The sequence below is a fragment of the Phytophthora infestans genome, genomic scaffold (genome assembly GCF_000142945.1).
Source record: "Phytophthora infestans T30-4 supercont1.7 genomic scaffold, whole genome shotgun sequence".
NCBI lineage: Eukaryota > Oomycota > Peronosporomycetes > Peronosporales > Peronosporaceae > Phytophthora > Phytophthora infestans.
This window is the reverse complement of record NW_003303752.1, coordinates 4,023,299-4,048,761: the sequence shown is the minus strand read 5'-3', so window position 1 is coordinate 4,048,761 and position 25,463 is coordinate 4,023,299. Positions and strand designations below refer to the sequence as shown.

Sequence of the window (25,463 nt, the reverse complement as noted above, 5' to 3'; positions counted from 1 at the left end):
ACCGAACCAATGCTCACTCCTGAAGAGCTGCACGTCCGTTGCCGATCACCATGGTACACGGCCTGCTGCTGGCTTGCGCAACGCTTTTCCTAGCCGCCGCTACAGCTGATGAATGCTCTAGTACATGTGGTACACCGTCAGGGCTCGAGTTCTGCTCCTACGTGTCGTTCGCCGTCTGTGGAGGCGAATCTTCCTATGAAGAGCTGGACGAAGCCGCACTGTTGGCCTTCAAGGCCTGGAGCGACCTCAACAGTAGCGAATATCGACTCTCTTTACTACCGCAGTATAAAAGCTTCAGCCACGAGAAGATCGAGGACACTATCAAGACGCTGGACCTCGCCAACGCCAGCAGTGCATGCGGCCTCTTTCTGCGTCGCATGGAGTGCGCCGTGCACTTTCCCGTGTGTGAAGTGGGTCGAGACGTCTCCAAAGTTTGCTTGACTTCTTGTCTGTCCACAGTGCACACACAATGTCCTGGACTCAGCAACATTTGCGCTACATTCGACGAAACACAGGTGGAAAGTAAGAGCAACAAGTGCTTCAAAGTTGGCTACACAGGCCCCGCAATGGGCATGTGGGTGGCAGGCTTCCTCATCTCGCTCATCTTCTCTGTGCTCAACTCCGTGGGTATTAATTTACAAAAGCTATCCATGTCACGCAACGACACGGCAGAAGTAAAGAAAACCACACTCAAACAGCCTCTCTGGATGCTCGGCTTCGGCCTCGTGTGTCTTGGCTCGCTACTGGACTTTGTGGCGTTCGGTATGGCACCACAGACACTGCTAGCACCACTTGCAGCCCTGTCATTAGTGTGGAATATGCTCATTGCCCCGATCTTCCACAAGGAAAAAGTGACACGTCAGAACCTGATCGCCACGGCTATCATCTTTGTCGGGGTAACATTGACAGTGATCTTCGCAGGACACAGCACTCCATCCTACGAGCTGGAAGATCTCATTCGTCTCTATCAACAACCAGCTATGTACGCGTACATTACGCTGATCGTGTGCTTCTTAGGAGGTCTCTTCACGTTCTGCCGCTACATCGAACGCACGCACAATTACGAGGAAGGTCTGTTCCACATCATTTGTTACGGCGGCATCGCAGGGACATTTGGAGGGCAGTCAGTGCTGCTTGCCAAGTCGACGGTAGAGTTGTTGAAGAGTGCGATCTGGGGAGACGCTGGCTTGTACATGTTCACTCAACTCACTTCCTACGTGATCGTCGCTGGAATGTGCGCGTGTCTCGGGTTCCAAGTTCACTTCCTCAATGGTGGACTGGCACGATTCGATGCACTTGTGGTGATTCCCGTGTATCAGAGCTTCTGGATTCTCACGAGTGTGCTGGGTGGCATCATGTACTTTGAAGAGTACGTGAGTATGACTCGGACACAGATGTTCATGTTCACTATTGGAGGGTGCGTCACCATCTTGGGAATCATTGTACTTCTCAAGACAAGTCACTCGGGTGACGGACGCTACACCGAACTGGTAAGACTGCCATATACTGTTCATTATAATCCTGCAGCTACTAATGGAAATGCTGTTCTTGTCATGTAGGCACTTACGCCGACATCAGCGTGGACAATTGATGACTCCGATGAAGAAGTGGAGCTCAATTTACCGTCGAGTCCCAATCTTGCACTTGCAAAGGGAAATGCTGGGGCTAAAGTCGCTCCTGGGTCTGTGACTCCTGTCTTCCCAAAGAAGATTTCCGCTAGCGACGCGGCAGTTGCAGCGGCCATCTATTGGACAGATTCTGCGTCACCAATTGGCAGTAGTCGTGTCAATACAAAGCCAAAAGACTTTGATGGCGACGAAGAAGAAGAGGATTTCATTTAACTGAACGAAAAACCCGGTTATTTAGACTCCAATGCCGACTTTATAGAGCTTAACTCTTTTCTTGAATCTGTGCGTCTACAAGCATTTGCAACCTTGAACACTAACAACCAGTTCCACCGGCGACTTTCAGGCACGAAGTTGATGGGAAAATGGTCATGAGGTTGGTCATAATGGACCATACAAAGCAGAAGGCAAAGACGACGATGGTGATGATACCGGCCCACTTACTCTTACCTCCCGTACGCTTGAGCTCCAACGTCTCAGCTTTCTGACGCGGTAGGAGGAATACCCAACCAATCGCGCAGATCTGGAAGGCGTACGCGATGAGGTAGCAGTACGTTACTTGGTTGCGTACGTAGGTATCGTCGACTTGCAGGTAAGTTTTCCCGATGTCAAAATGAGCGTCGATGTTCTTGTAGATGACAGTGGAGAACGGAGAAGCGATCGTTTGGCACGTGGCGATCAAACCGAAGACCGCAGCTTCATTTCCGCCTTCGACGATCCCGATCGTGGCATACTGCGACACAATCTTGGAAATCGTGCCTGGAACTTCTTCAAGCAAAGGTGGGCCGAGCCACATCCACTGACTTCTGTAGACGTCCCAAATCGTGAAGAAGGTAGGGAAACAGTCTACAAAAACAACCGAGAGTTGTGTGATGACGACCCGCAAAAATGACAGCCGCGAGGATACTGGAGATAGCTTCGTTCACAGGTTCCACATTGGCCCAAAGACTCTCAATGGGACTCACTGCTGTCACGCTCATAAGTGAGAACACAAAGTAGAAGAACCGGAACGCGATGAGTTTTGATACACTACGCGATGTTGTACCAAGTCGAATAGGAGACCCATGTATACCCTGAAAGACTTGGCAGACTCCTTCACCTCAGCCACGAAGAACCACGATGAGGCTGCGGCAATTAATGCTGCAGCTGCACACACAGCAGCAATGGCACTTACACCCATGGAACCCGAGAATGAACCTCCGAAATCTTCGCCGTTGAGTCCGAAGCCGACCATGGCGGACGAAAAGATGGACATGACTTGCTTGAAGACCTGCATCATGGTCAGTGCAGAGCCTCGAACTTCGGCTGGCTCACGTTGTGCGAACTCGATGACTACACCGTCGGAAGCAGCAATTGCCATGGTCATTCCTAGGTTGGCGAAGATCATGAGCAGAACAAACTTGGTTCCTTTATCGGGTGCATCCTCGTTGATGAGTGCAGCTTGGTCGTCCGTGAGGTTGGCTGCGGGTACGTAGGCTAGATCGGCATATCCATAGTACGGATCACCAGTCGGGAAGACAGCCATAAGTAGCAGACAAATTGTGGCAAAGATCCATCCGAAAACCATGTATGGACGACGACGGTACCCCCAAATCGGAAAGCAATCCGAAAGGATACCGAAGAACATCCGGAAGGTCCACGGGATGCGAACAAGGACCCTCGCCGATGCTGTAGCGGTACCCGACATGCGTAAATAATTGTTAAGCAGGGGGTATACCAAGCCGTAGATGGTGCCGTTGATCACTCCAACTGCACCATACTGGATCAGTATACCAATTGTCTCGCGACTGTAGATATTTGGAGGTCCACCCGGACGCAGTGCTCCACCCTCGAGAGCATCTGGAGTTTTGAGCTCTTGGAAATTGTTAGGCGACGCAACTGAGAGCGTCGTGGGTTTGGAATTGCTCGGAGTCTCTGCCGTCGTTGACGTGGTCATGCTGGAGACTTTGAAGACTTGTGCGAAGGCAGCGAAGTTGAGAAGTGAGTGTTTCGTTTGACTGGAACTGAAACAGTCAAGCTCGTCTCAAGTTGCAAAGATGGAGAGGATGTCTGTTGCCTGTCGACGCCATTGCAGTCGTCAACTTGTTGGTATCGTGGTGCATTACTATTCACCATTTCTTGCGCTTTCAAAGGTGAGCTGAGCTGGCGTCCCACGTGACCACGTGCCATTTACTAATGACATCGCATGTACTAAAGAACACGTGACTCAAACCAATCAGGTTGTCAGTCATACCCTTTATATCGCCTCAGAATATGTCAACAGGTCAAGTTTGCATGGTGGAGGTGATAAGAAATGCATTTCTAGAGCGACCACGTTCACTGAGATGCAGACGCCTGTGCATAAGCCATCCTCATAATCCTTCACTTCAAGTGAATCACTTGTCAGGCAACACGTGATGACAGCTATCAGCATCAATAGTCAGCGATAACGTTGTCAACACCACGATCACATGAATGTTAATCTATTGATTGTCGCTAGCTCCTTCCCATCGCCATGCTACATCCATTCATTGCATCTGCAAGTCATCTACATTGTCAAAAAGTCTTGTCATGGTCTCGTGATGGTGTCATGCAAATCGGCGTTTCATATCCATGTTTTTCTGGGAACGCGACTTTTCATGGTTATTTTTTTCATAGTTTTCGTTGAGTGACGATGGCGTCCAAGTACGCGAAGCTGATAGAGATTCCTGCTAATTTCCCTGACGTCCTGCGGGATTTCACTCGTGAGGTACTACGGCAACAAGGCAAAGTGGAGACGAAAGAAGCCATCTACGCTTTCGGGTCGCAATATTTCAAAGATCTAATTGCGAAGCAAAGCGGGACGAATAAAACGATTGACGATACCACCGTGAATACCTTAACACCGGCGTATATCAAAATGGGGGAAGATGCAATCAAGGAGTTTCTAGTCGCTGCGTTCATGGAAGCCCAGCAGCAGGAAGGAGGTATGGTGGTCTACGATCAATTCAAGCAGGTATGGTGGATATTGGAATCATCGAAAACCCAAGAAACTCATATTTACTATTCAGATATTGGATGGAGTTGGTGAGCAGCTACAGATTTCTCCCACTGAAATGAAAGCGCTTTATGCTGAAGCAGATGAGAACGAAGGAGGCTTTATGAGCTGTGCAGGTAGCGTAACTATATACCTCTTTGTGACGTAGCTTATGAGTATTTTGTTTTATGTCAATCACAGATTTCCTGCCTTTGGGCATTCAAGCGTTGTTGCAGCTCCGGTCAACGCATACACAACGACTGGCACGTATCGCCTCTTTCAGCAAACGAGAGACAGAGTTTTTCCTCCACGGCATGATGCAGGATGAGCTCGAGAGTATTCTGCGCGAGACTTTCCAGCGTGCAGACAAGGACGAAGTTGGGGCATTAACTCGACTGGCATTTACGAATGCACTTCGAGATGCCGACCTTGGCCTCACACGCAGAGAAGTAAACATTCTCATGTCCGAAACACCAGCAGCAGAGGATGACGCGAACATCGTAGTGTACCCCGATTTCGTTCCAATTTGCTTCCCGTTACTAAAAGATGCCTACGTTCAAGGCATTTTAGAAGCACCCAGCAAACTAGACTGGATTGCTCAATATCTCTCGGAAGTTTTCGCAAGTGGAGACAGCGAGAACACTGGCCTTCTCACGGTTGCAGAGATCGGTCGCCTATTCCGAGCCGCTGATGTTGGACTCACCAGACTTCAGATTATTGCAGTGCTGGCTGAGGCCCAAGAAGACAACACAGGCTTCGTCAACTACGAAAAGTTTGCTGCTCAGATCTCGGGGATGGTGCTAGCGCTGATCAATGTCGACAGTCAACAATCGTACGCTACATTCCTGCAGAGATATCGCAAGACGAGCGAGTACTACACCGTGCTGGACCTGAACCAGCACACGTTCGAGCAATCATTTTCACGCGCGTTAGAAGCTGTCGACGAAAATCATCGTGGGATTCTCGTCCGTGATGAAGTTATTGGAGCCATTCGAACTGCCTTCCCCGAGATCACAGACCGTCAAATGCGCTCGCTACTAGCTTTGTCAGAACCGGACGAGATGGGAGAACTCAACTATAACCACATCACTCATTCCGCTTTCCAGGCTCTGCAAAAACTGCAGGAGTACGACACGATGATCGCTGAGTCGTAGACATCCAAAGGGCAGTACTAAGCAGAACACAGGTCGGCAAATGGCCTAACGTCTCACTAATCCACAATACATATTCTATCGATCGAGACTCCATCTAGTTGGGGTCAAGACTAACTGATGCCGACGATACCATTAACATGTCGCGCATTTTTCGCTGAAAACGCTCAGCGTACAATTTGGGAGGAGCTGCGGAAATTCCCAAGCAGTCATGACGCAGCACCAGCGTCTTCCACAGACGTTCTAGCCGCTTACTCCACGTCCACGTCTGCAACATATCCACCACTCCTAGCGTGTAGAAATCCGGGCCAACCACAACACACGCCTGATAGCCACGCTTCTCGAGCGTTCTTGTGCCGATCCACTTCGAGTCGTCTACTGTACGGGTTGCCATATCAACTGGCCCATACGACACGGAGTTGTAGCGACGGCCACTATGACCCAGGAGTGGGGTGCCTTCTCGAATACTAATGCTGTTCTCATCACACAGGTTCACGACAGAGTAGCGACAGTTGCGATTAAACTTTCTCCGGTTCCCTGACTCCACCTCGTCCAGGTCTTCGTGGCTAGATGCTTCCGTCTGACTTGGACCGTCTGTAACGATCGACAAGAAAGAGTCGTTGCTTTCAGGATGACACACCGGGTAGTGCACCTTACGCTTCGTCGGAGATGGTTTTCTGTTGTCCATTGAGTGCTCCACAACGTACTTCGTGTTGTGAACACTCAGCATTAAACTGTAGTCCATGATCCCTTGTTCCCGCAGATAGTTGCTGTCGTTTTCGAGTTGACGAACAAGAGCTTCAGCTGTCAAAAGATGAAACACGAGTGTAAGTTCTGGTGTACTTCATGATAGCGTTGTCAGCCAGTTGTGTGCTTACCTGTCTCCGATTCCACACGCAATTTCCGATGAAAATCGTTGTCTTTCAACACAATGTGGGGCAAATGATTGCCACGGATGCTGTACTCACAGCTCTCGTTCGTTCCATACTGGAAAGCGTTACTGCAATACGTACAAATGACCGTTTTTCCGGGGGGAATCGGCTGCGTTAACACAATCAAGTTAGCTCGAGCTTGAATCAACAAACCCCAAAGAAACTGCGTACCGGAGCGTTACGGTCGATCCAGGATCCCTTGATGTCGAAAAACTGATGCATACTTGTCCTTCCGATGACGTTTCCCATCACCACGAAGCTAAACACTTGGCCATACATCTCGATAGAGTGACAACCGTAGAACCGTGTCAAATGCGAGTCTGGATTCTGCTTCATATGCCGGATATACGCCGGTAACATATCCAGCAACACGTTGCGTTCGCTGGTTGTCACTGACTTGACCAAGAACGCATAGTCAGCCGTGTAAAACATGAACGCGCCACTGGATCCGCCCGACTCGAGTCGTTCATGACATGTCGCTAGAAAAGCTTTCCTGTACAGCGTCTCGTTGATGCCGAAACCTTGTCGAATATCACGGAACGAGGCCGGACTGTAGTCGTCGAAACACACTGTCATACCCAACTCATGTAAGCGGAGATGTACCACACGTCGACCGTCAGTAACCATGGGTGTGTTTGACGAGGCTGCTACAATTCCTCTCGTCGTGAAATGAAGCACTTCCTTTCGTAGTGCGACATTAAGCTGAGGCTGGAGATCAATGTCGACGTCACTGTATCGGTCACTGTCGAATGTATCGCGCAATCGACCAGCACGACAATCCAGACCGTTAATGGCCACCCAGATGATTAAATCGATCAAACCCTTGGCTGTCTGGAGGAAAGATGACGCGTCACGTACTAGTTGAAGAGCATGTGGATGGTTGCTGAGGAATAGTACATCAGCAAGCCAGAACGAGATGAGGATGATCTGGTAGATGATATAAGCCACCGTGAAGATCCTGGCACTGCGAATCACGTCTTTCTTGGCTTCCAGCGCCTCCTTCATGCCATTGAACGGATGAGTCTGTGTCTCCAGTACAGCGAAGATGACTGCGCACAGTACTGCTAAAATAACCACGACGTAGTAGACGACGAGCTCGTTGGCGACTGTCTCGTCGACAAAGCACGACGGATGGATCTTGGGATCGAACTGGACACTTGAAAGCCACAATACTACAGCAAACACCGCTCCAACACCCCACGAGAAGACGTGATACCACTGCAGGTTGTGCTTGAGATTCGTGAACGGGTTAGTGGAGCACTGGTACAGATTGAAAGACATACAGAGGAACCAGCATTCCGACGAGAAGATGCAGAACTGTGTAAACGTGGCGAGCGCACGGCAGCCCAGTGGATTCGTGTAGGTGTCCCAGTTGTACTGGAAGCGTAGTGCGTAGAGCAAGTCGACGACGGCTTTCCAGTAGATTATCGGGTTCGGGTAACGTCGCCATTTGCGCTTCCAGAGGAACGAGAAGACGATGACGGAGCAGCTGATCACCGAGATGAAGGCACCCGTTTGAGTGGGTAGCGAGTCCGGCCGCGCATTGGCCAGCACGTAGTTTTGGTTGGGCTGCATGCACGTGAGGGCTCAGGCTTGGTAGTCAGCAAAACGATTCGAAACTACGGGTGTCGCCGTCGGCAAAGCTGTGCACGTAATCAAATACACCACACGAAAACACAGTGAGCAATGCGCACTATTAGGTAGTGTAGAGTGTGGTGCAGCCTACACTGGAGAAGGTAGAGCGCGGTATTGCTTGGTGGTGGCAAGGAGAATGGCCAACTGAGGTGGCGGTTTTGGGCTTATGAACGCAATAGTGAAGTCAGGTCAAATTCCTGGAGACTTTGTGTAGTGGGATGGGCAAATGGGACCCGCCTCTCTGTAGTTGACCCAGAAAGTCCAGTTTTGTTTGGTGGTTTCAACGTGCTGCTGTATCCTCGGCACGGATTTCTTGTCTACAGTCCGACAATGCCGGCTTCGACTTTAACGAGAGAAGCCCAATCTTGTTAAACGTGGCGACAGGATCTTTCGGAAGAGCTGCTCGCGCACTGGGCTATGTATGTATGCTCGAGTGCATGCAAGCCAGAAGCGAGGCATTCACGGATCGCAAACACGTCTCCCATCCGTGTCGGTGCAACGCGAACGAAGAGCGTATATTTGTACCGGCCTCGGCCTGCATGGCTTGCAAGGACTTGTATTATTTAAGGGTTTGATACATGTAGATTACGCATAGGAGACATTGGCAAACATCTCGCAATTGTTGTGGCCGCGGAATCAATTTCGTTTTGCTGCATGTACAGTATAATCGGATATTACTGGCAGCGAACAAGCGAGCGCGTTCGGACGATCGCGCATTTGTTAAACTGTGGGGCTTACGACTGCGGTGAGCTGGGCCCTAGCCTGTGGAGACACGCTTATCCGAGTGTGTCACACTGAGTGTGATGCCAACTTGTAACGTGCACTGTGTTGTCTACAATATGAGCCGAGTCCTGCCTGAGGTAGGCTCAGCACAAAGGACATTGAAGTGTGGAGTCGTCTTCTCATTCACGTGCAGCCAAAGTCTATGAATACCGGTAACGTTACTTTTAGTTTCTGTAGTATTGTTTTCTTTGTGCATTGCTTTTTGTCTGGACAGAACTACTGTATCTTCGCCGAAAATCTAAGGTCAAAAGCATACACGGTGCAGGATACAAGGCGCATGAATCATTCGCAGAATATGCAGAATCACTAGAGCGACAGGAACCAGTCTCGCGTCTCACCAATGCCATCAGAGAAGTCGTATGATGCCGTGAAGCCCAGTTTGTTGGTAGCCTTGACGGGTGAACACACTGACTCCTTCACGTCACCGGAGCGGAACGGCACGTTCACAATAGCAGCCGAAGATCCGAACTTCTCAACAATTCGCTCCGCAACTGATTTAACCGTGGATTTGATACCCGTGCACACATTGAAGACGTCGAATTCGTCGTCTCCCAAGAGCATTGCTGTGCGAATGGCACGTGCCACATCCTTCACATACACGAAGTCACGGTACTGCTCGCCATCGCCAGTCACCTTCAGAGTACCGTTGATCTTGGCCTGTTCCATGAACCACGAGACGACACCGCTGTACGACGAGTGCGGGTCCTGACGTGGCCCGTACACATTGAAGAAACGTAGCGCCGTTGACGGAAGACCGTAGTCCTCGTTGAATTGCTTCATCAATTTCTCCATTTGAAACTTGGTCGTGGCGTACGCGCAGATGCCACCAGTGGCGGTTTCTTCACTCAATGGCAGGTTCTCAGGGAGTGGGGTACCATACGTGGCAGCAGAAGAAGCAGCAACTACACGCTTGACGCCGTTCTTGGCAGCCCAGTCTAGCACCTTGCGCGACCCTTCGACATTTATGCGCTCGTACTTCTCGGGAAGACGCGTGCTTTCCTCTACTGAGATCGCGGCGGCGAGATGCACCACGTAATCAATCTGTATCAAAGGACATATTAGGGATTGTCTCCAGCACCAGCAAGGCATGCGGAATGCCACGCACCTTGTGGATGATGAAGGAAAAGTCGTCCACCACTGTGATATCCTTGACCAGTACTGCTGCCGCGCCACGGTTGAAGTTTTTGCCGTTGCTCATGTCGTCGTACACAACCACCTACACCAGCATAACAGCATTGTCAACCTTCCGATCATAGATCCTATTCGGATCGGCTCTGATCAGTTGCTCACCTCAAAGTTGTTGGCCAGCAGGTCTTCCACTACATGGCTGCCGATGAAGCCCAGCCCTCCTGTGACTAGCACTACGGGTTTGGGGGACGCGAAGTGGCGGAACACAGGCGTCATGGCGCTGCGGCCACCGCTGGTCTGGTAGTAGCCTCCGCCGAAGAGCGCGCCAACCGCGAAGATGGCCAGCGCCCCCACGTACACGTAAAATTTGGGCAGCAGCAGCCAATTCGTCTCGGGACGGCCATTGCGGCCGTGACGCGTGGGCAGCATCGTGTATCTTGGTGGATCTAGGCTCGCTTGGCGCGGAAGAAGTCACGCACTGGCGTTCAGCGAAAAGACAGACAACTCAGCTCACTTCGATGCTTTTTGGCTGGCCGGTGGCAAGAAATGTACCGTACTCTAGCGACAGGCGGTGGCGCTAGCCCATCGAAAAGATCAAAAAAGGATTTCCTTCCACCAAAGTTTGTACAGTACGCGAGATTTTATATTGCAATGTAGTTTGCAAAATGACTATCAAATACATGTACTAAGTACATGTATACATGTACTACAACATGTGCATGTTGTCTGGCTTTCACCACGTCCGTCGGCGACAAACTTCAGGAAGATCGTCATGGTCGGCAACTCTACATATTGTACTACATGTAGTAGACTACTGTACAAGATGAGCTACTGCACAGCGTGTACGAAATGAGCGCCAACTTCGCATGTACATGCGCAATTGGTGCTTCAATTAACATCTGTGCTGTTCGTCTATTTTCTCGGTCTTTTTATTATCATTTGCAAAAGCCAAGCCGCACCGTTGCAGTTTTTGAAGACATTGGCTATCTACTTACAATGCAACCAGTGTCTCCCGGCTGTCTTGCATAGTGAGTGTATATAGTTCACACCTCCTACACAGTCATGAACCAGTCGCGAGTTTCGCCGATACCCTTAGGGAAGTCGTAGCTTGCAGTGAAGCCCAGCTTGGTGGATGCCTTCACAGGCGAACATACCGACTCCTTGACATCACCCTGGCGGTACGCAATGTGCGTAATGTCAGCCGATGAGCCGAATTTTGCCTTCACAGCGACGGCAACGTCGTTGATTGAGGTCTTGACACCGGTGCAGACATTAAACACGTCAAAGTCGTCGTCTTTAAGAAGCATCGCCGTTCGGATGGCACGTGCCACATCCTTCACGTACACGAAGTCGCGGTACTGGTCACCGTCGCCTGTCACCTTCAACGTACCGTTGATCTTGGCCTGTTCCATGAACCACGAGACGACACCACTGTACGACGAATGGGGGTCTTGACGAGGTCCGTACACGTTGAAGAAACGCAGAGCTGTCGACTTGAGACCGAACTGCTCGTGGAACTGAGCCATAAGTTGCTCCATCTCAAACTTGGTCGTGGCATACGCGCAAATTCCGCCAGTCGCGGATTCCTCACGTAGCGGGAGATCCTCAACCTTCGGGGTGCCGTAGGTAGCGCCCGAAGAGGCAGCGACCACACGCTTGATGCCGTTCTTGACTGCCCAATCAAGCACCTTGCGAGATCCCTCAGCGTTAATACGCTGGTATTTCTCCGGTAATCTTGTGCTCTCCTCGACGGAAATGGCAGCAGCGAGGTGCACAATGTAGTCGATCTGGAGTTGACAGCAAGCAAAAAATAGGCGCGTCCGACATTTGAAGTGATAAAGACAGGGATTAAAATGAAGACGACTGTGCGCACCTGGTGGACGATGTACGAGAAATCGTTCACCACGGTAATATCCTTGACCAGCACGGCCGATACATCCTTGTTAAAGTTCTTGCCGTTGCTCATGTCGTCGTACACAACCACCTACAAAAGTAGTGAATAGTTTAGTCAGATTACACTGCAAAGCCTGCAAGATGTGCAGCTACAAGGGGGTCACTCACGTTGAAGTTATTGGCTATCAAGTCCTCCACGACATGACTGCCGATAAAGCCAAGACCACCAGTTACGAGTACAGTAGGGTGGTTGTTGGACGGCTGCACGACGGCGGTGGCTCCGAGGCTCTCGGCGAGGTTCATCGATGTGCGGTAGTAGTAGCCGCCGCCCGAAAGCATGCCGACGAGGAACACGAGCACGGCGCCCAGATACAGATGTGTCTTGGAGATGAGCATCCATGAACTCTTGAGTTCCACCTCATGCTCCGGGTGGCCCTTGTTGTTGGGGAATGCTTGTTCGCCCTTCTCGTTCATCTTGGTCCTCTCTTGCCGTCAATTTGTTCGCTTGTGCTGCTTGGGGTGAATAGCAAAGTGCGTCGACCGGTGTGCAAAGAGAGCGTCAGCTGCGTTGAGTCGACTGCCAGCGACGTACACGCAGAGGGACCATGGGCCACTCACTGTCTTTGAGTATCGAAAAAACAAGCATGGATCTTTCGTCAAAATATGGAATGTCAAGACTCATTTAACCCGCACAAATCGTGTTTGCTTAAATCGAGCTAGGATTCAACCATTTAATTCCAGGGTGAAATGCATAAGACCCTCCTTAAGAGGGTCTCACCACCGCTGATGATATCGACCGAATCGCATACAAAATCAAGTACAGATTTGAAAGTCCCACATTCGAGACTCACTTCAACACCGCCCAACGCCGCCATCAATTCATGTAACTACTTTACTTCAAATTCGCCGGCGCGATAGACGCCGCGGGTGGAGCAGCCCGCCGTACCATCATGGTACGGCCGGCTACTGGGCACCAAGGTCCATGGTGCTTAGTGGGCACTGCCCACGCAGCTTGTCGATGCACTGCCGCGTGCTTGTTGCATTGCCCTATGTTAGACATTTTTTTGTCTGAATGTGCCGCCGCTCGTCACCGACGTCGCGCCCAATCTACACCTATTTCAGTTTCAAACAACGGCTTGTGATAAACTCGAGAAGAGAAGCATAAACCAAAAGATGAAGCTGTCGTCTCTTGGATTAACGTGCGTGGCAAGTACATCAATTCGTGTGGTCATACGCGCTCATCGCATTCAAATACTGCATCCCTACGTCGGGTTTGCGTAGGTCATGAAGGAGTGTCAGCAGCGAGATCACTGTCGGAATGCTCCGCGTTGGCTTACCGCATCAGTAATGCTATGCGCGGAATCGAACAGTGTTGGTGGAACCAGGTGTACGTATCAACAAGTTATCACTGAGCGGGTATGTTGAAGTCTGAAGCTAAGTGTACATGTACTAATCTAATGGAAAAGTCCGCAGCATTTTTACCAGTCGTCACAATGATCATTTCAAGTGCATCACGAACAATCAAGTACTACTACATGTAGTAGTAACATTAAATGCTGGGTAAGAGTCTCATCGAAGCTCTTAAAAAGGCAACAAAACCAGGAGTATAGTGCATCGGCTAGCTCTATTTGCAAAACTAATGCATAGACTGCAACTACCAGCTCTGCCTAAGCACGCTCACTACGAAAAAAAATGACAAGACAGAACAAGTAGTCCTGCACTCCTCTTCTTCTTCACTCTACAGCGCAGGTCCCGCTTTCTCCACACACCAAACTGAAAACACTCGGGTGCTTTACAGTTGATCTACAGCAAAAACAAGCTTACAGCTGAGGAGCCGCCGTGACCTCCACAACGGGGGCAGCAGCAGCCGACACATCGGCGGGCACGTTCAGCAGACCGCGGCCGTTGTTGATGCTCTTGAAAAAGTCTCCGAACACCAGCGAGATGATAGCCATAAGCTTCATCAGGATGTTAAGGGCCGGACCAGAAGTGTCCTTCAACGGGTCACCCACGGTGTCACCAATGACAGCGGCCTTGTGGATGGCACTTCCCTTGCCCTGGACAATAAGCTTGCCCTCCTTGTCCTCAATGGAGACGCATCCCTTCTCCACGAACTTCTTGGCGTTGTCCCAGGCACCGCCAGTGTTCGACTGCGAGATAGCGAGCTGCACACCCGACGTCAGACTGCCGACAAGCAGACCAGACACGGCGTGGACACCGAAGAAGGTGCCGGCAATAATAGGGGAGAGCATCACAAGAAGTCCGGGCGGGATCATCTCACGCAGAGAAGCATCGGTAGAGATCTTGATGCAACGGGCGTGGTCCGGAGGGCCGTGGCCAGGCAGACCCTCAAGAAGACCAGGGATCGTGGCGAACTGGTGCTTGACCTCCTTGACCATCTCCATAGCAGCAACGCCAACCGACTTCATCGTCATGGCAGTGAACCAGTACGGCAGCATGGCACCCATGAACAGACCAGCGAACGTGATCGGGCTCAAAATGTTAATAGATTCCTCTTCGATACGAGTGACAAAGCCACCGAAAAGAGCGAGGGACACAAGAGCAGCCGAGCCAATGGCGAAACCCTTGCCAATAGCAGCCGTGGTATTACCAGCAGCGTCAAGAGCGTCAGTCTTGTCACGCACTTCAGCGGGCAGCTCAGCCATCTCGGCAATGCCACCAGCGTTGTCACAGATGGGACCATACACATCAATAGCCAGGCAAGTGGCTAGCGTACCCAGGAAACCAAGAGCGGCAAGGGCGACACCGTACATGCCAGCGGTCGAGAATCCAACGTATACAGCCAGGGAAATGATCGTGATAGGGATGATAGCCGACTTGTAGCCCAGAGCAAGACCGTAGATGATGTTGGTAGCGGCACCAGTCTCGCAAGCCTGAGCAACCTCACGCACGGGCTTGTAGCTGTGCGAGGTGAAGTATTCCGTCACGAAGCCGACAATGCAGCCGCCCCACAGGCCGACAGCAACACAGTAGAAAGCACGGATAGGGGTCACCTGGTACGCCGTACCGATAGAGAAGTGCGATGGCAGCAGCCACAGTGCCACGGGAACGATCAAAACAGTCATGAGCAGGGTGGAGCCGAACAGCTGAACCTTCAGCACAAGCTCGACGTCCTTCTCCTTCTTTACAGTCCACACGTGAGTAGCAAGGAAGCTGATGATTGCAGACACGAAAATACCGGTAGCGGTGATCACCAGCGGGAACAGAACAGCAGGCCAGCCAGCGCCAATGATCTCAGGGCTCTGAGTCGAGATCACCAGACACGCGCACGTCGCCTCAGCGAGCGAGCCGAAAAGGTCCGAACCCATACCGGCGACGTCACCGACGTTGTCACCGACATTGTCAGCAATGGTAGCGGGGTTACGCGGGTCATCCTCAGGGATGTTCTCCACGACCTTACCGGCCAGATCAGCACCGACATCAGCAGCCTTGGTGTAGATACCGCCACCCACACGGCCGAACATGGCAATGGACGAACCACCCAGACCGTAGCCCGAGATGGCCTCGAACAACTTCTTGTGGTCAGTCGACAGAGGGTACTGAGTCTCGAAAGCCTTGATCAGGATGAACAGCACCAGCAGAGCCATGGAGCTCAGTCCGAAGCCCATGACAGCACCGGCACGGAAGGCCGTGTTGAACGAGTCACGCCAGCCACGAGCACCCTCCTTCATGGCCGAGACCGTGGTACGAGCGTTCGAGTAGACAGCCACCATCATACCCATGTAACCCGCGGCCATCGAGGTGAGACCACCGACGGCGAAGGCCGTGGCGTTCAGCGTACCGAAAAGCCAGTCGAACTGCTTGCCGTCCTTGTTGACGAACGACGTCAGTACAAGCACGACGGCACCGAAGACGATGATGAAGGCAAAGCACAGCGTGTACTCTGCCAGCAAGAAGGCGCGGGCGCCCTCTTGAATGGCGCAGAAGATCTCGAACAGACGGTCGGCAGTCTGGTGGCGCACCTCCGACGCCAGCAGCGCGTAGCCATCGCCACGACGAGTCACCTTGACCTTGGAAACTTCCCAGAACAGGTAGGCCGCGAAAAGGATGCCGAACACACCCGCGGTCACCACGTAGGCGTAGACTTCAAAAGCTTCCGCCATGATCTCACCAACAAAACAGGAAAAGGAGGCAAAATCCGAAATGTCTTGGAGAATCAACGGTGGCCGTTGGTCTTGCTAGCCAAAGATCCCAGCACTTGATCTCTCTATGCGGTATACATTCCCGCCGTGGTTGCTGTTCCCTTCCCACCTTGGCATCAAGCAAAGATTTGATGCCCATCAGTCGAAAATGGGTAGGCTTGGATACGTTCGAATGGGTCCTTAATTAATATATGAGGATTTGTAAAAAGCGACCTTGACGGCGGAAAATGCCCGCCTCATTGACGCTGCTGCCAACGTTCGGCAGCACGAGACGAGCATTGGTCAACAGCGCACATCTGATTACAGAGGAGACCCGTAGGAGTCCTACACTGTATTACGACGCCTACATCTAGCGACAATCAGATGCTGCATACAATGTACCTGCACACCGTGAGCCGATACCGCGCCGTTACCGTTGGACGGCGACAATGGGTCTCAGAACCGAGGCAGAGACAAGACACGTCCACGCGATAGAAAGCGACAAGGTTGTTTATCGCGGTTTTTTTTTACAATAGTTATGATACGCACGGCTTATGCCACAATACGTGTTCGCCGTCCTGAGTGTGGACGCCGCCGATCCATACATTGCACTACTACAATGCAATTGCAATAATGCTCGTATAGTATGAGCTGCAGGCTGCAGTCCAGCCGTGGAGGTAGGAAGCGACAACCACTCGCTGCGCGCTGAGAATGGGCTTCATTTTTCGAAAATGGTTCCTTTTGTCTGTCTTTGCGCGAGTCAGAATGATAAAACCTCATAAAACCTCAAGGTTAAATGATAAAACCTCATGGATATTGTATCTTTCTGTTGCTTCAACCTTCTGGAATTCGTCGGGACCTTACATGACTCATGGATCATGGACCCCATTTTGCTCGCCGAGGTGTTGCTTCTCCCTGACGGCGTTAGTGACGCACTACGCACTATTGGTCATTTGTAGATTACTACCACACTGCCTCCAGTGGATAGTGATGTCTAGCGTTGGCCCAGGCTGTACTTCAGGCATTGCTGGCAGGCAGCAAAGATACGATGTCTGCTCCATTCGCAGCTGCGGCCCACGCAAGGTTTCTGGCCGCAGAGACCGGGCAAATGGTGGGTGTCGACTTCGACTCAAAGGGGAAAATGATGGTATCCTAACTGCTTCACTTGCAAGTTGCAACCAATGGCTGATCGGCTCGAGCGTAGCGGCAAGCAATCGCTGCTGTGCACTGCCAGTGCTGGGTCAGCGCTTCTAATTTACGAGGCGAATCGCATCGGAAGCGGTCAATGGTATCGCGTTCAGGTGTACCGATAATAACAGTGCAATAATATTTTCACAGCCCTCAGTAATAATTTTTTTTCTTCTAAAAACAAAAGCGAAAATAAGTAATTGCAGCCAAAATATTTTTTTTGCTCCAAATAAAATAGGTTTCAAGAAAAAAACACGGAAAAAAAAAGAAAAAAATATCGGAAAGTACATGAAGAAATAATTTTTTGGGAGTGATATCTGGCTTCTCAAAAATAAAAATATATATTGTCAAAAAAAAATTAAACGCTAAAACAATGATTATTCCGGAGCACCTGGTCACTGGGCATTAGTGGTAGCTCCTGAAAAGACACACCGTCGACTCTCATTGGCCAAAACTCTCTTGGAATCCAAGAGATCTCACCCTAGCTTTTCTGTTTTAGGAGAAGTCTTGGATTCCAAGAGATATCGCCATGAGAAGATCGGAGGGCACTATGGAGAACAGAGAGGGCAATACGACTAGCAGGGCACCTGCTGAGCAAGCGGTCGCCACTGACAAGCTCAAGACGAAGACCAAGCAGAAGGTGACTCGGCCTTCGAAGGCTAAGAAGCGAGAGGGTCAGGTGCCGGAGCAGGTCGATCAGTCGGGTCGGGGGATGACAAGGTCAGGAAAGAAGGCTCCCATTTTCTGGGACTCCGATGGGGTGGATGGAGGAAAATCCTCCCTGCGAGTGGTGCTGGAATGGATGACTAACCCCCCCAACTATAACAAGTGGCGAGGTAGTGATCGAATGAGCGGCAAAACGAAGGAAGCGCTGCTAGCGGAGATCGTAGCTCAGCTGAAAGCAGTTGGTATTGAGCATCGAGACAGTCCTGGGGTCCGCGTTAAGATTAACTCCCTGGAGAAACAGTGGCGGCAGGCAGAGGATTTTCGTCTAGCAACTGGTGCAGGTATTACGGACGAGAAGAGCCTTCGTGATGCATTGTTGAAGCGCTGTTCACACTACTACGACTTGCATGATGTGATGATGGACAGGCCTTCAGCTCGTGCCAAGGTTACATCCGATGATCAAGACGCAGCTGAAGGGGAGTTGCTCTCTACCGGCCTCTCTGTGCTTCAAAAAGGCGAAAAGAGGCCGCTCGCCATTGACGCAGATTCGAGTACCAAGAAACACAAGGTAGACTCTGCTGACAGACTGCTGGAACAGCAAGCGGATGTACTCCGTATTCGTGAAGAGAAACGGGAGAGGATGATGGATTATCGTGAACGCGAACACGCACTCAAGTCTAAAGAGCTGCTACTAAAGGACGAAAAAAATAACCGCGAAAAGGCCCAAGCTGACATCGACCTTCAAGTCAAAATGGTGCAGCTTCAGACCGCACACCGAGAAGCTGCGGTTCAACTTCTTCTTTCACGCAAGCAGCTGCAAGATAGCGGTGTTCCACAAGAAGAAATTGATCGACTATTACCTCTACAGAGCAAAAGTGAAGGAGTAGGAACATCTGCGGAGTCTGATTAATTGATGCTTTAATGCACGCTGTCGAAAATATAGTCGCGTAAGTAAGCTCTACGGCACTCGTTGGTACCGCTCGGTAGTTCTATGGGCTCATTATTTTCTGCTTCATCGCAATCAATCCACGCATCAGGAAGTTTATCATTGACCGTCAGGTTGTGTAATATGATGGCTGGGCGAATGAGTGAAATGGTTGAGTTGAGCTCGCCTACGTTTCTGATTGTAGCACGCAGACGTTTGAGTAGCGGGAATATACCTTTCAACGTTCCAATGCAGTGTTCTACACGAATACGTATCTTCGCTAACTGTGTGTTGAACGTGTTCTCCTTCAGCGGTATTTCTGAACCTCGACACTTTTTAAAGGCAGGAATCAGCACATTCGAAGCCTGGTATGCAGAGTCCCCCAGGATATACTCGTTATCCGCAAAGTGATCGTATTGATGTTGTGCTAGCCTGCAATTTCTCCACACACGGTTGTCATGGCTTGAGCCTGGCCAACCCACGTTTTCATAGCGAATTCGCTCGCGGCCGTCGCAGACGATAAGTCCGTTGATAGCGTAAGAACTTTTGCGAGAGAAGAAATCTTCTCCATGATTCTCGGGTCGCTGGGACAAAGGAAACAAAGTGCCATCAATGAGGACTATGTAATTCGGCAGATCCGACACATTCTTAATCCTCTCTGCAATTTCACGACGCTCTCGCAATCCGGGCCAACAGATTACCTCTGACTTTATTCGCATCAATGCAGTCACGACACGTTTAGCTAGCAATGACTCTGGTGTATGCCCTCCAACAGAGAGGAAATCAGCAGCGTGGCCTTGGCCGTCCATCGATCCAAGTATCTTCAGGAGTGCCATCACGTGTACCTCCACGCTAGCCTTTTGCAGCTTACCAATCACGCTCTGAAACTCGGGAAACGTGGCAATTGCACGACACACCGCGTGAAAATACGGCCTAGGCATGCGAAAGTGGAGCTTAAAGTCGCTATCTGGCATCCGGGTTAGATAGTAATTAATCCGTGATGGTGGGCGCTCCACACGCTCGCGGGGCGTGACGTAGCGGCGGGACTCCAATACAAGATACAGTGTCGCGTAGCTTATGTCTTCATCACTCGAATCTTCATCACTCGACGCCTCGCTATCTGCACTCAGACGGAGCTGGTTTCTCCACGCGAGGAGCAGCCTTGACAGCAACACCTTCTTCCTACTTAGCGTCGGCATCGTTGGATCTTGCCGAACAGTCGACTCCAAGCCCTTGCAAAGGTTGTCAGAGTACGTTAGCGCTGATTGGATGATTTGCAGTGAGCTGTGCTCTTGGAAAGAGCTCTTGTATCCAACTCTGACTACCACTATTATTGCTTTGAAATTGGGTCTTAAGGTAAAGGAAATAATTTCTTCACGTACTGTGTGCTTCTACAGAGTCAAGTGTATCGCTTCGTATTACACTGTTAAGAATTCACTCGCCTCTCATTGGCCAATCATCCTCCGGTTATTTATACCAGTAGCCACCCATTATTTTTAAGAATGGCTACACACGCATTGGGTTTTCCATGCGATACATGTACAATATTACATGTAATAAACCACCTGTGTTGGCGATCTCAAAGTGTAACCAGCGGAATTTAGCATAAATTCCATGCTATTAATAGTCCAAAAAAATGAGGACACGCCACGTGCGCGATGTGCACTGAATAACAGCCGTCGAACTACGGCGCTAAGATAATTCCTGTGATGACGGAGCGACAATGTATGGATACTGGGACAATAATGGTGCCACTCATGCGTTGTCCATTCCCATTCATATCGATCGTGCCACTCGTGCGTTGTCCATTCCAATTCATATCGAGCACTTCAAGCGACACTAAAACAGACGCTTCCTACTTGATTGTTTTTTTTTTCGGTTGTTTAGCTGCATTACTGTAGTATTTCGCGGTGTGTCCGCTTATTCAGTTTCTCATTTTTCAAAAACCTTTGTTGGTGCATCGGACCTGCCCTGGATTACTTACCCCGAACGTTCCTGCAATGAAAACGAGCTCAGCTCACAGCAGCAATTGAACAGTACCCCACATGGACTACGACGCGATCTTGTTATCGACGATGTTTCGCAGCAGTCAGCTACAAGCGCGTGGTACTACCGGGTAAACGTGTCCATTCACCAGGAAGTGCGGTTGTCGACGTTTATCGATGACGATGTCAGTGATGCCAGCTATACTGAAGACGAGAGATTGAGCGGTTCCAGTTTGTTGAGCACAGACATGGAGCACTATTCCATTCTACGACGTTACAGCGACTTCCTGCAGCTGTACGAGCAGATTCGAGACGTGACTACTGCAACCGAAGGCAGTACAAGCAGCATTCCTTTATTCCCGACTAAGGAACTAATTTCTCCGATACTGAAAAGTATGCTGCGGCGTACGACTTCTTCAAAGGCTGTCCTGTATGATCGGTGCTCCAAGTTCCAGGCACTACTACAGTGGATTGAGAACCACCCCGTCGCCAGGCGCTGCGATGCATTCGTCGACTTTGTAGGAAAACCACCACAGTCTCACAATGGATACGTCAGCCTAAAGGAGTATACGCCACCTGACTGGTTATCCTCCCTACAGCGAACAACGCAGGGGGTGGAAAGTCGTAGACGTCGATATTCCACGAGCAACCTTACCGCTCGACAGCGATCGACCTCAGAAGTTTCTGGTGGATTGGATCATTTCCATCACTTCGAGACTGCCAAGCAATTGTCATCCATGCGCGGATCGTACAATTTAGTGGGTCGCCTCTCAGTTTAGATAGCTGCCTACAGTACAATCCTCTCACAGAAAGCTACAGTAGATTAGTCAAATAGATAGAATCAAGTACTTCTTCTGAACAGGCAAAGTCGACATCAACTGTAGATTTGTTTAGCTGTTGCTGTTCCACGATATGGACGTCCTTAATTTTTAGGTGTGTCCTTCGCGGGTCGGTGAGTAACCGAGTTACTTCGTAGTGGCATTGTACTTAGAATAGTGTTTTTATTGACGATTTATTTGCTGTAATTGTCATCGCCCTTTATTCTTCCTGATTCTTCTGTGTTGTGAACGTTCGCTATTCGCTCTTCATCTCCTGCTCAATACATCGCACCCGTGAGGTTTCCTTCGCAGCAGCTAGTTCGCGTTCCTGAAGAAGAAACAACATCAAAGGGTACATGAGGTGCTGGAAAAGGGCATAATTTACGCGACCACTGCTGTTCAAGTCTGCCAAAACACTCAGTTGCTTCTTTTCCGCAGCTGTCCCAACAGGGAAACCATGGGTTTGACTAAGTTGCTGAAGAGCTGTGTGGAAATCTCCAATCGGGATAGCGCCAAGTTGCGTTTTATCAAAGCTGGCAAAGCAGTCAAAACTTGTTTGTCTGCCAATGTCTTCACTCGGAAGACCCACCGTATCTAAGTCCCAAACGCCCATTCCATGAAGCACAGTAGATTTCTCGACCAAGGTATCTACGTTCACAAGTTCCCGCAGCTGCTGTGCCATGCGGGGGATGAACTCCTGGTAATACACAACATGATCAGGTTCGCCAGGCCGCTCTTCGGCCAGTGCAGAAAGCTGCATTAGTTGATACGGAGACAGCAACAGCTTGTGCATGGTCTTCATAGCTGCTTTCGCCTCCTTCTGCGTTAAGCGTTGCTTCAAATGTTTTGATGAGCCCTGGAGATTTCGCTTTTCAAAGCTTTGGAATTGATGCAGCAAATATGTCTCCGTCCGATCGACGAAGCCTTTACGCTGAAAGCGGAAGATCATGCGACGGACACGGCGCAGAACCGGCGCCAGCTTCTCGCAAAGAACCTCTTCGACACCGTTAAAATTGGTCATAGTGTCGACTAAAGCTAGCGTGAGGTTGATCTCCGCTTCACTAAGCAGTAGTTGCGGTGTTTCGAGGAGAGATCGCAGCTGGTATCGAGTCATACGAGGGTGTTGTTTAACTGACGATCGACGGTGGACACCGAAAGAGTGAGAGCTTCCCCGTAAACTTTCGTCGTCTTTACCGGTAGCTTCCACTCCAGAAGCAGCTTCTGCATCTTTCTGCTCCCCCTCTTCTTCATTATCGTCTTCTTTGGTCTCCTCTGGGATAACAGTCGTTGTCTCCTGTTGTGCGTCCATTTCAGCTGCTACACGACGGGCAGCCATGGCTTTGGCTGCCTCAGCAACGCGTTCAGCGTGCGCCTCCACGAGTGTTGTCATTTTTTCCACAGTGTAGTGAGTCTGTCGAGCTGACACTACCTCAAATGCATCTAGAGCCTCATCCTCTTGAGTTGTCTTCCCGTCTTCAGTCTGACCAGCTCCAACCATGGCGTCAATCACGTCTGCAGCAACAGATGCAAAATCGCCGTACGATATCATGTCGTCTCGGTCTGAAGCTACAAGTGCTAGCAGTATTTCGCGAGGTGCCACGCGTGGATCCAGCTCCAGCGCGTCGATAGTCTCACGGAACACCTCAATCAGCAGTTTACCATCGTTGTACGAGTCGCTGTGCAGCATTTGCTCGTACAGATACTCCTCTATTGCCTCTCGCTCGTGCCCTCGTTGTTCTTCTTGGCGTGATCGTATCACTGCCGGTACCCGTGTAGAGGCAAACTCATCACTGAGATCAACAAGTTGCGCGGCTTGCAGCTGCAATTTGCGTCGTATAACACGGTCTAGCACCGCTTCATCGAACTTGACCGTCTCGAGGTCGTGGAAGTGTGGGTCTTGCTCCACTGTGAAGCCACGCACTCGCTGATGATCTGTGCTCAAGTGAAAATAAAGCCGTGCCACTGCCTCGGGTGAGGGTGTCTGAGCTGTGGGCTTGCTGAAGGTGGCCATCATGCGAGGCTTGCCGTCTCGACCACTGGCAATGGTCGTGACGCAGAATTTGTACGAAAGACGCCCACATGCTGTCCATTGAGAGAGCAACGCTGACAGAGCGTGATATGACTTGCTTGCATCGACCATTTGCCTCGTACAACCAACTTTACGCAGGCAACTATGAATAGGTCATGCTGGGTGGTATTGCTTTCTAGCAAAAAAAAGTATTTCACAAAATGCGCTTTTTTGTTAAATGCACACAGCTTTTTTTTAAGAAAGCAAATTAACAAGATTGTGCCTTTTTTGCAAATAAAAAGCGCTTCTAATTTTTCAAATAAAAAGCGCTACTAATTTTTCTTAAAGCTCTCTCGATCTTTAAGAAAAATCAAGAGAGCGATTTAGAAAATAGGAGTTTCAAGATATTGAAACATAGGTTTCGGAATAGATAGCGACCAGACGCAACGGCAGCAAGAGCAGCACGACTGCAGTTCGCGTCTTCGCTTCCCAAGCTCAAGCGTCCAAGAATTTAACCCTCTGTCCGTGACAATGCCGTCGCTTCCGCCCCCCGCGACCGCTGTCCGGGCCAACCCCACCTCCTCGGAAACGCCTTCATCGCAGCCCGGGCTGACGCCTGCGCTAACCGCCCTGACTTCCCCTCCCACCGAGCTGCTTCCGGCCCCAGCGGCGTCTCTGGTCCAGGTCGCCCCACCAGTCTCAGCTCAGCCAACATCAATCCCGGCGCCAGGACCGCCATCGACAAGCTCCTTAACGGCCTCGCTCACGGCAGCAGCCGGCTCACCGGACGCGCGCGTCCGTGCGAGTACGCGCATTGCAAAGAGGAAGAAGTGTGCGGCGCCTAACGCGGAGGCGCGGCGCCAGAAGAAGCATCTCGTAGTCGACAAGGAGGAGGCCGCAGCACAGGCAGCGCGAGCATCCGCCGTGGCACTCGGCACCCCGTCAGCGCCGACGTTCAGCCCCCTTCGGATCCGGTCGCAGCCAGCGGTGATGACTACGCCTCCAGCTCCCCCCCCAGCCTGTTCAACACCCACCTACCCCGCCGGCTCGGCTCGTACCCGAACGACGTCTTGCGGTCCCGGTGCCGCCCCCAGCTCCCATGCGTGCGGCTACAAGCGCCACAGCGGCCAGTGATCGCCAGACATCAGCGCTCCATCCCGAGCCACCCAGCGATCTAACTCCTACTAGCGCACCTCACGTCGCCTGGAGCCCGTCCGGCATGGGCATGCCGCCGCCGGTCAGCGGCCCGTCGCCCGCCCACCGTCGCCCAATGCCAGCGACACCTTAAGCGCGACGGTGGCCCCGCACGCTGCCCGCCCTACAACCTTCGGCACCGGGTCAGCGCTCTCTCAACGCGAGCCATTCGACCTCGCCAATTTTTTCAGCACATTCAACGCCAGCTCCAACCATGCAGCTCCTAGCGCCCCCTCCCTCTACGTGCGGCTGGTCCAGGCCCCGGCTGTCCAGCAAAGTAGCCGCTCAGCAGACCCCCAGTCCGGCACAGCTCCCGTCCCAGATGAGCCCCTAAACTTAACACACGATCCAACCTCCGTGTTCTCGGCATTTCTGCAGTTCCTTCAAGCCCGTCC

The 25,463-nt window shown here is 51.0% G+C and overlaps 9 protein-coding genes across 9 annotated transcripts; 2 read left to right on the top strand and 7 right to left on the bottom strand.

The window, feature by feature from the left end:
* Positions 1 to 6: 6 nt before the first annotated feature.
* Positions 7 to 1,841, top strand: PITG_05621 (uncharacterized protein; the record flags this gene model as incomplete). Its single annotated transcript, XM_002999200.1, has 3 exons — positions 7 to 1,490; positions 1,560 to 1,629; positions 1,672 to 1,841. The coding sequence occupies 3 exons, from the start codon at positions 51 to 53 to the stop codon at positions 1,839 to 1,841; spliced, it is 1,680 nt and encodes a 559-aa protein (XP_002999246.1).
* A 100-nt stretch (positions 1,842 to 1,941) lies between these two features.
* On the bottom strand, positions 1,942 to 3,561 carry PITG_05620 (uncharacterized protein; the record flags this gene model as incomplete). The annotated part of the gene is made up of 3 exons (XM_002999199.1): positions 1,942 to 2,424; positions 2,519 to 2,654; positions 2,741 to 3,561. The coding sequence occupies 3 exons, from the start codon at positions 3,559 to 3,561 to the stop codon at positions 1,942 to 1,944; spliced, it is 1,440 nt and encodes a 479-aa protein (XP_002999245.1).
* A 717-nt stretch (positions 3,562 to 4,278) lies between these two features.
* On the top strand, positions 4,279 to 5,774 carry PITG_05619 (uncharacterized protein; the record flags this gene model as incomplete). The annotated part of the gene is made up of 3 exons (XM_002999198.1): positions 4,279 to 4,599; positions 4,655 to 4,757; positions 4,822 to 5,774. 3 exons carry the CDS (start codon positions 4,279 to 4,281, stop codon positions 5,772 to 5,774), a joined length of 1,377 nt encoding a protein of 458 aa, XP_002999244.1.
* A 94-nt stretch (positions 5,775 to 5,868) lies between these two features.
* Positions 5,869 to 8,278, bottom strand: PITG_05618 (phosphatidylinositol 4-phosphate 5-kinase (PIPK-D3/GPCR-PIPK); the record flags this gene model as incomplete). The annotated part of the gene is made up of 3 exons (XM_002999197.1): positions 5,869 to 6,575; positions 6,650 to 6,812; positions 6,875 to 8,278. 3 exons carry the CDS (start codon positions 8,276 to 8,278, stop codon positions 5,869 to 5,871), a joined length of 2,274 nt encoding a protein of 757 aa, XP_002999243.1.
* Positions 8,279 to 9,317: 1,039 nt separating this feature from the next.
* PITG_05617 (UDP-glucose 4-epimerase, putative) lies at positions 9,318 to 10,717 on the bottom strand (the record flags this gene model as incomplete). The annotated part of the gene is made up of 3 exons (XM_002999196.1): positions 9,318 to 10,162; positions 10,227 to 10,337; positions 10,412 to 10,717. 3 exons carry the CDS (start codon positions 10,676 to 10,678, stop codon positions 9,428 to 9,430), a joined length of 1,113 nt encoding a protein of 370 aa, XP_002999242.1.
* A 450-nt stretch (positions 10,718 to 11,167) lies between these two features.
* Positions 11,168 to 12,774, bottom strand: PITG_05616 (UDP-glucose 4-epimerase, putative; the record flags this gene model as incomplete). Its single annotated transcript, XM_002999195.1, has 3 exons — positions 11,168 to 12,036; positions 12,123 to 12,233; positions 12,311 to 12,774. 3 exons carry the CDS (start codon positions 12,614 to 12,616, stop codon positions 11,302 to 11,304), a joined length of 1,152 nt encoding a protein of 383 aa, XP_002999241.1.
* A 1,188-nt stretch (positions 12,775 to 13,962) lies between these two features.
* On the bottom strand, positions 13,963 to 16,266 carry PITG_05615 (pyrophosphate-energized vacuolar membrane proton pump, putative; the record flags this gene model as incomplete). The annotated part of the gene is made up of 1 exon (XM_002999194.1): positions 13,963 to 16,266. One exon carries the CDS (start codon positions 16,264 to 16,266, stop codon positions 13,963 to 13,965), a length of 2,304 nt encoding a protein of 767 aa, XP_002999240.1.
* A 2,790-nt stretch (positions 16,267 to 19,056) lies between these two features.
* On the bottom strand, positions 19,057 to 20,262 carry PITG_05614 (uncharacterized protein; the record flags this gene model as incomplete). Its single annotated transcript, XM_002999193.1, has 1 exon — positions 19,057 to 20,262. One exon carries the CDS (start codon positions 20,260 to 20,262, stop codon positions 19,057 to 19,059), a length of 1,206 nt encoding a protein of 401 aa, XP_002999239.1.
* Positions 20,263 to 22,122: 1,860 nt separating this feature from the next.
* PITG_05613 (uncharacterized protein) lies at positions 22,123 to 24,006 on the bottom strand (the record flags this gene model as incomplete). The annotated part of the gene is made up of 1 exon (XM_002999192.1): positions 22,123 to 24,006. The coding sequence occupies one exon, from the start codon at positions 24,004 to 24,006 to the stop codon at positions 22,123 to 22,125; it is 1,884 nt and encodes a 627-aa protein (XP_002999238.1).
* Positions 24,007 to 25,463: the final 1,457 nt, after the last annotated feature.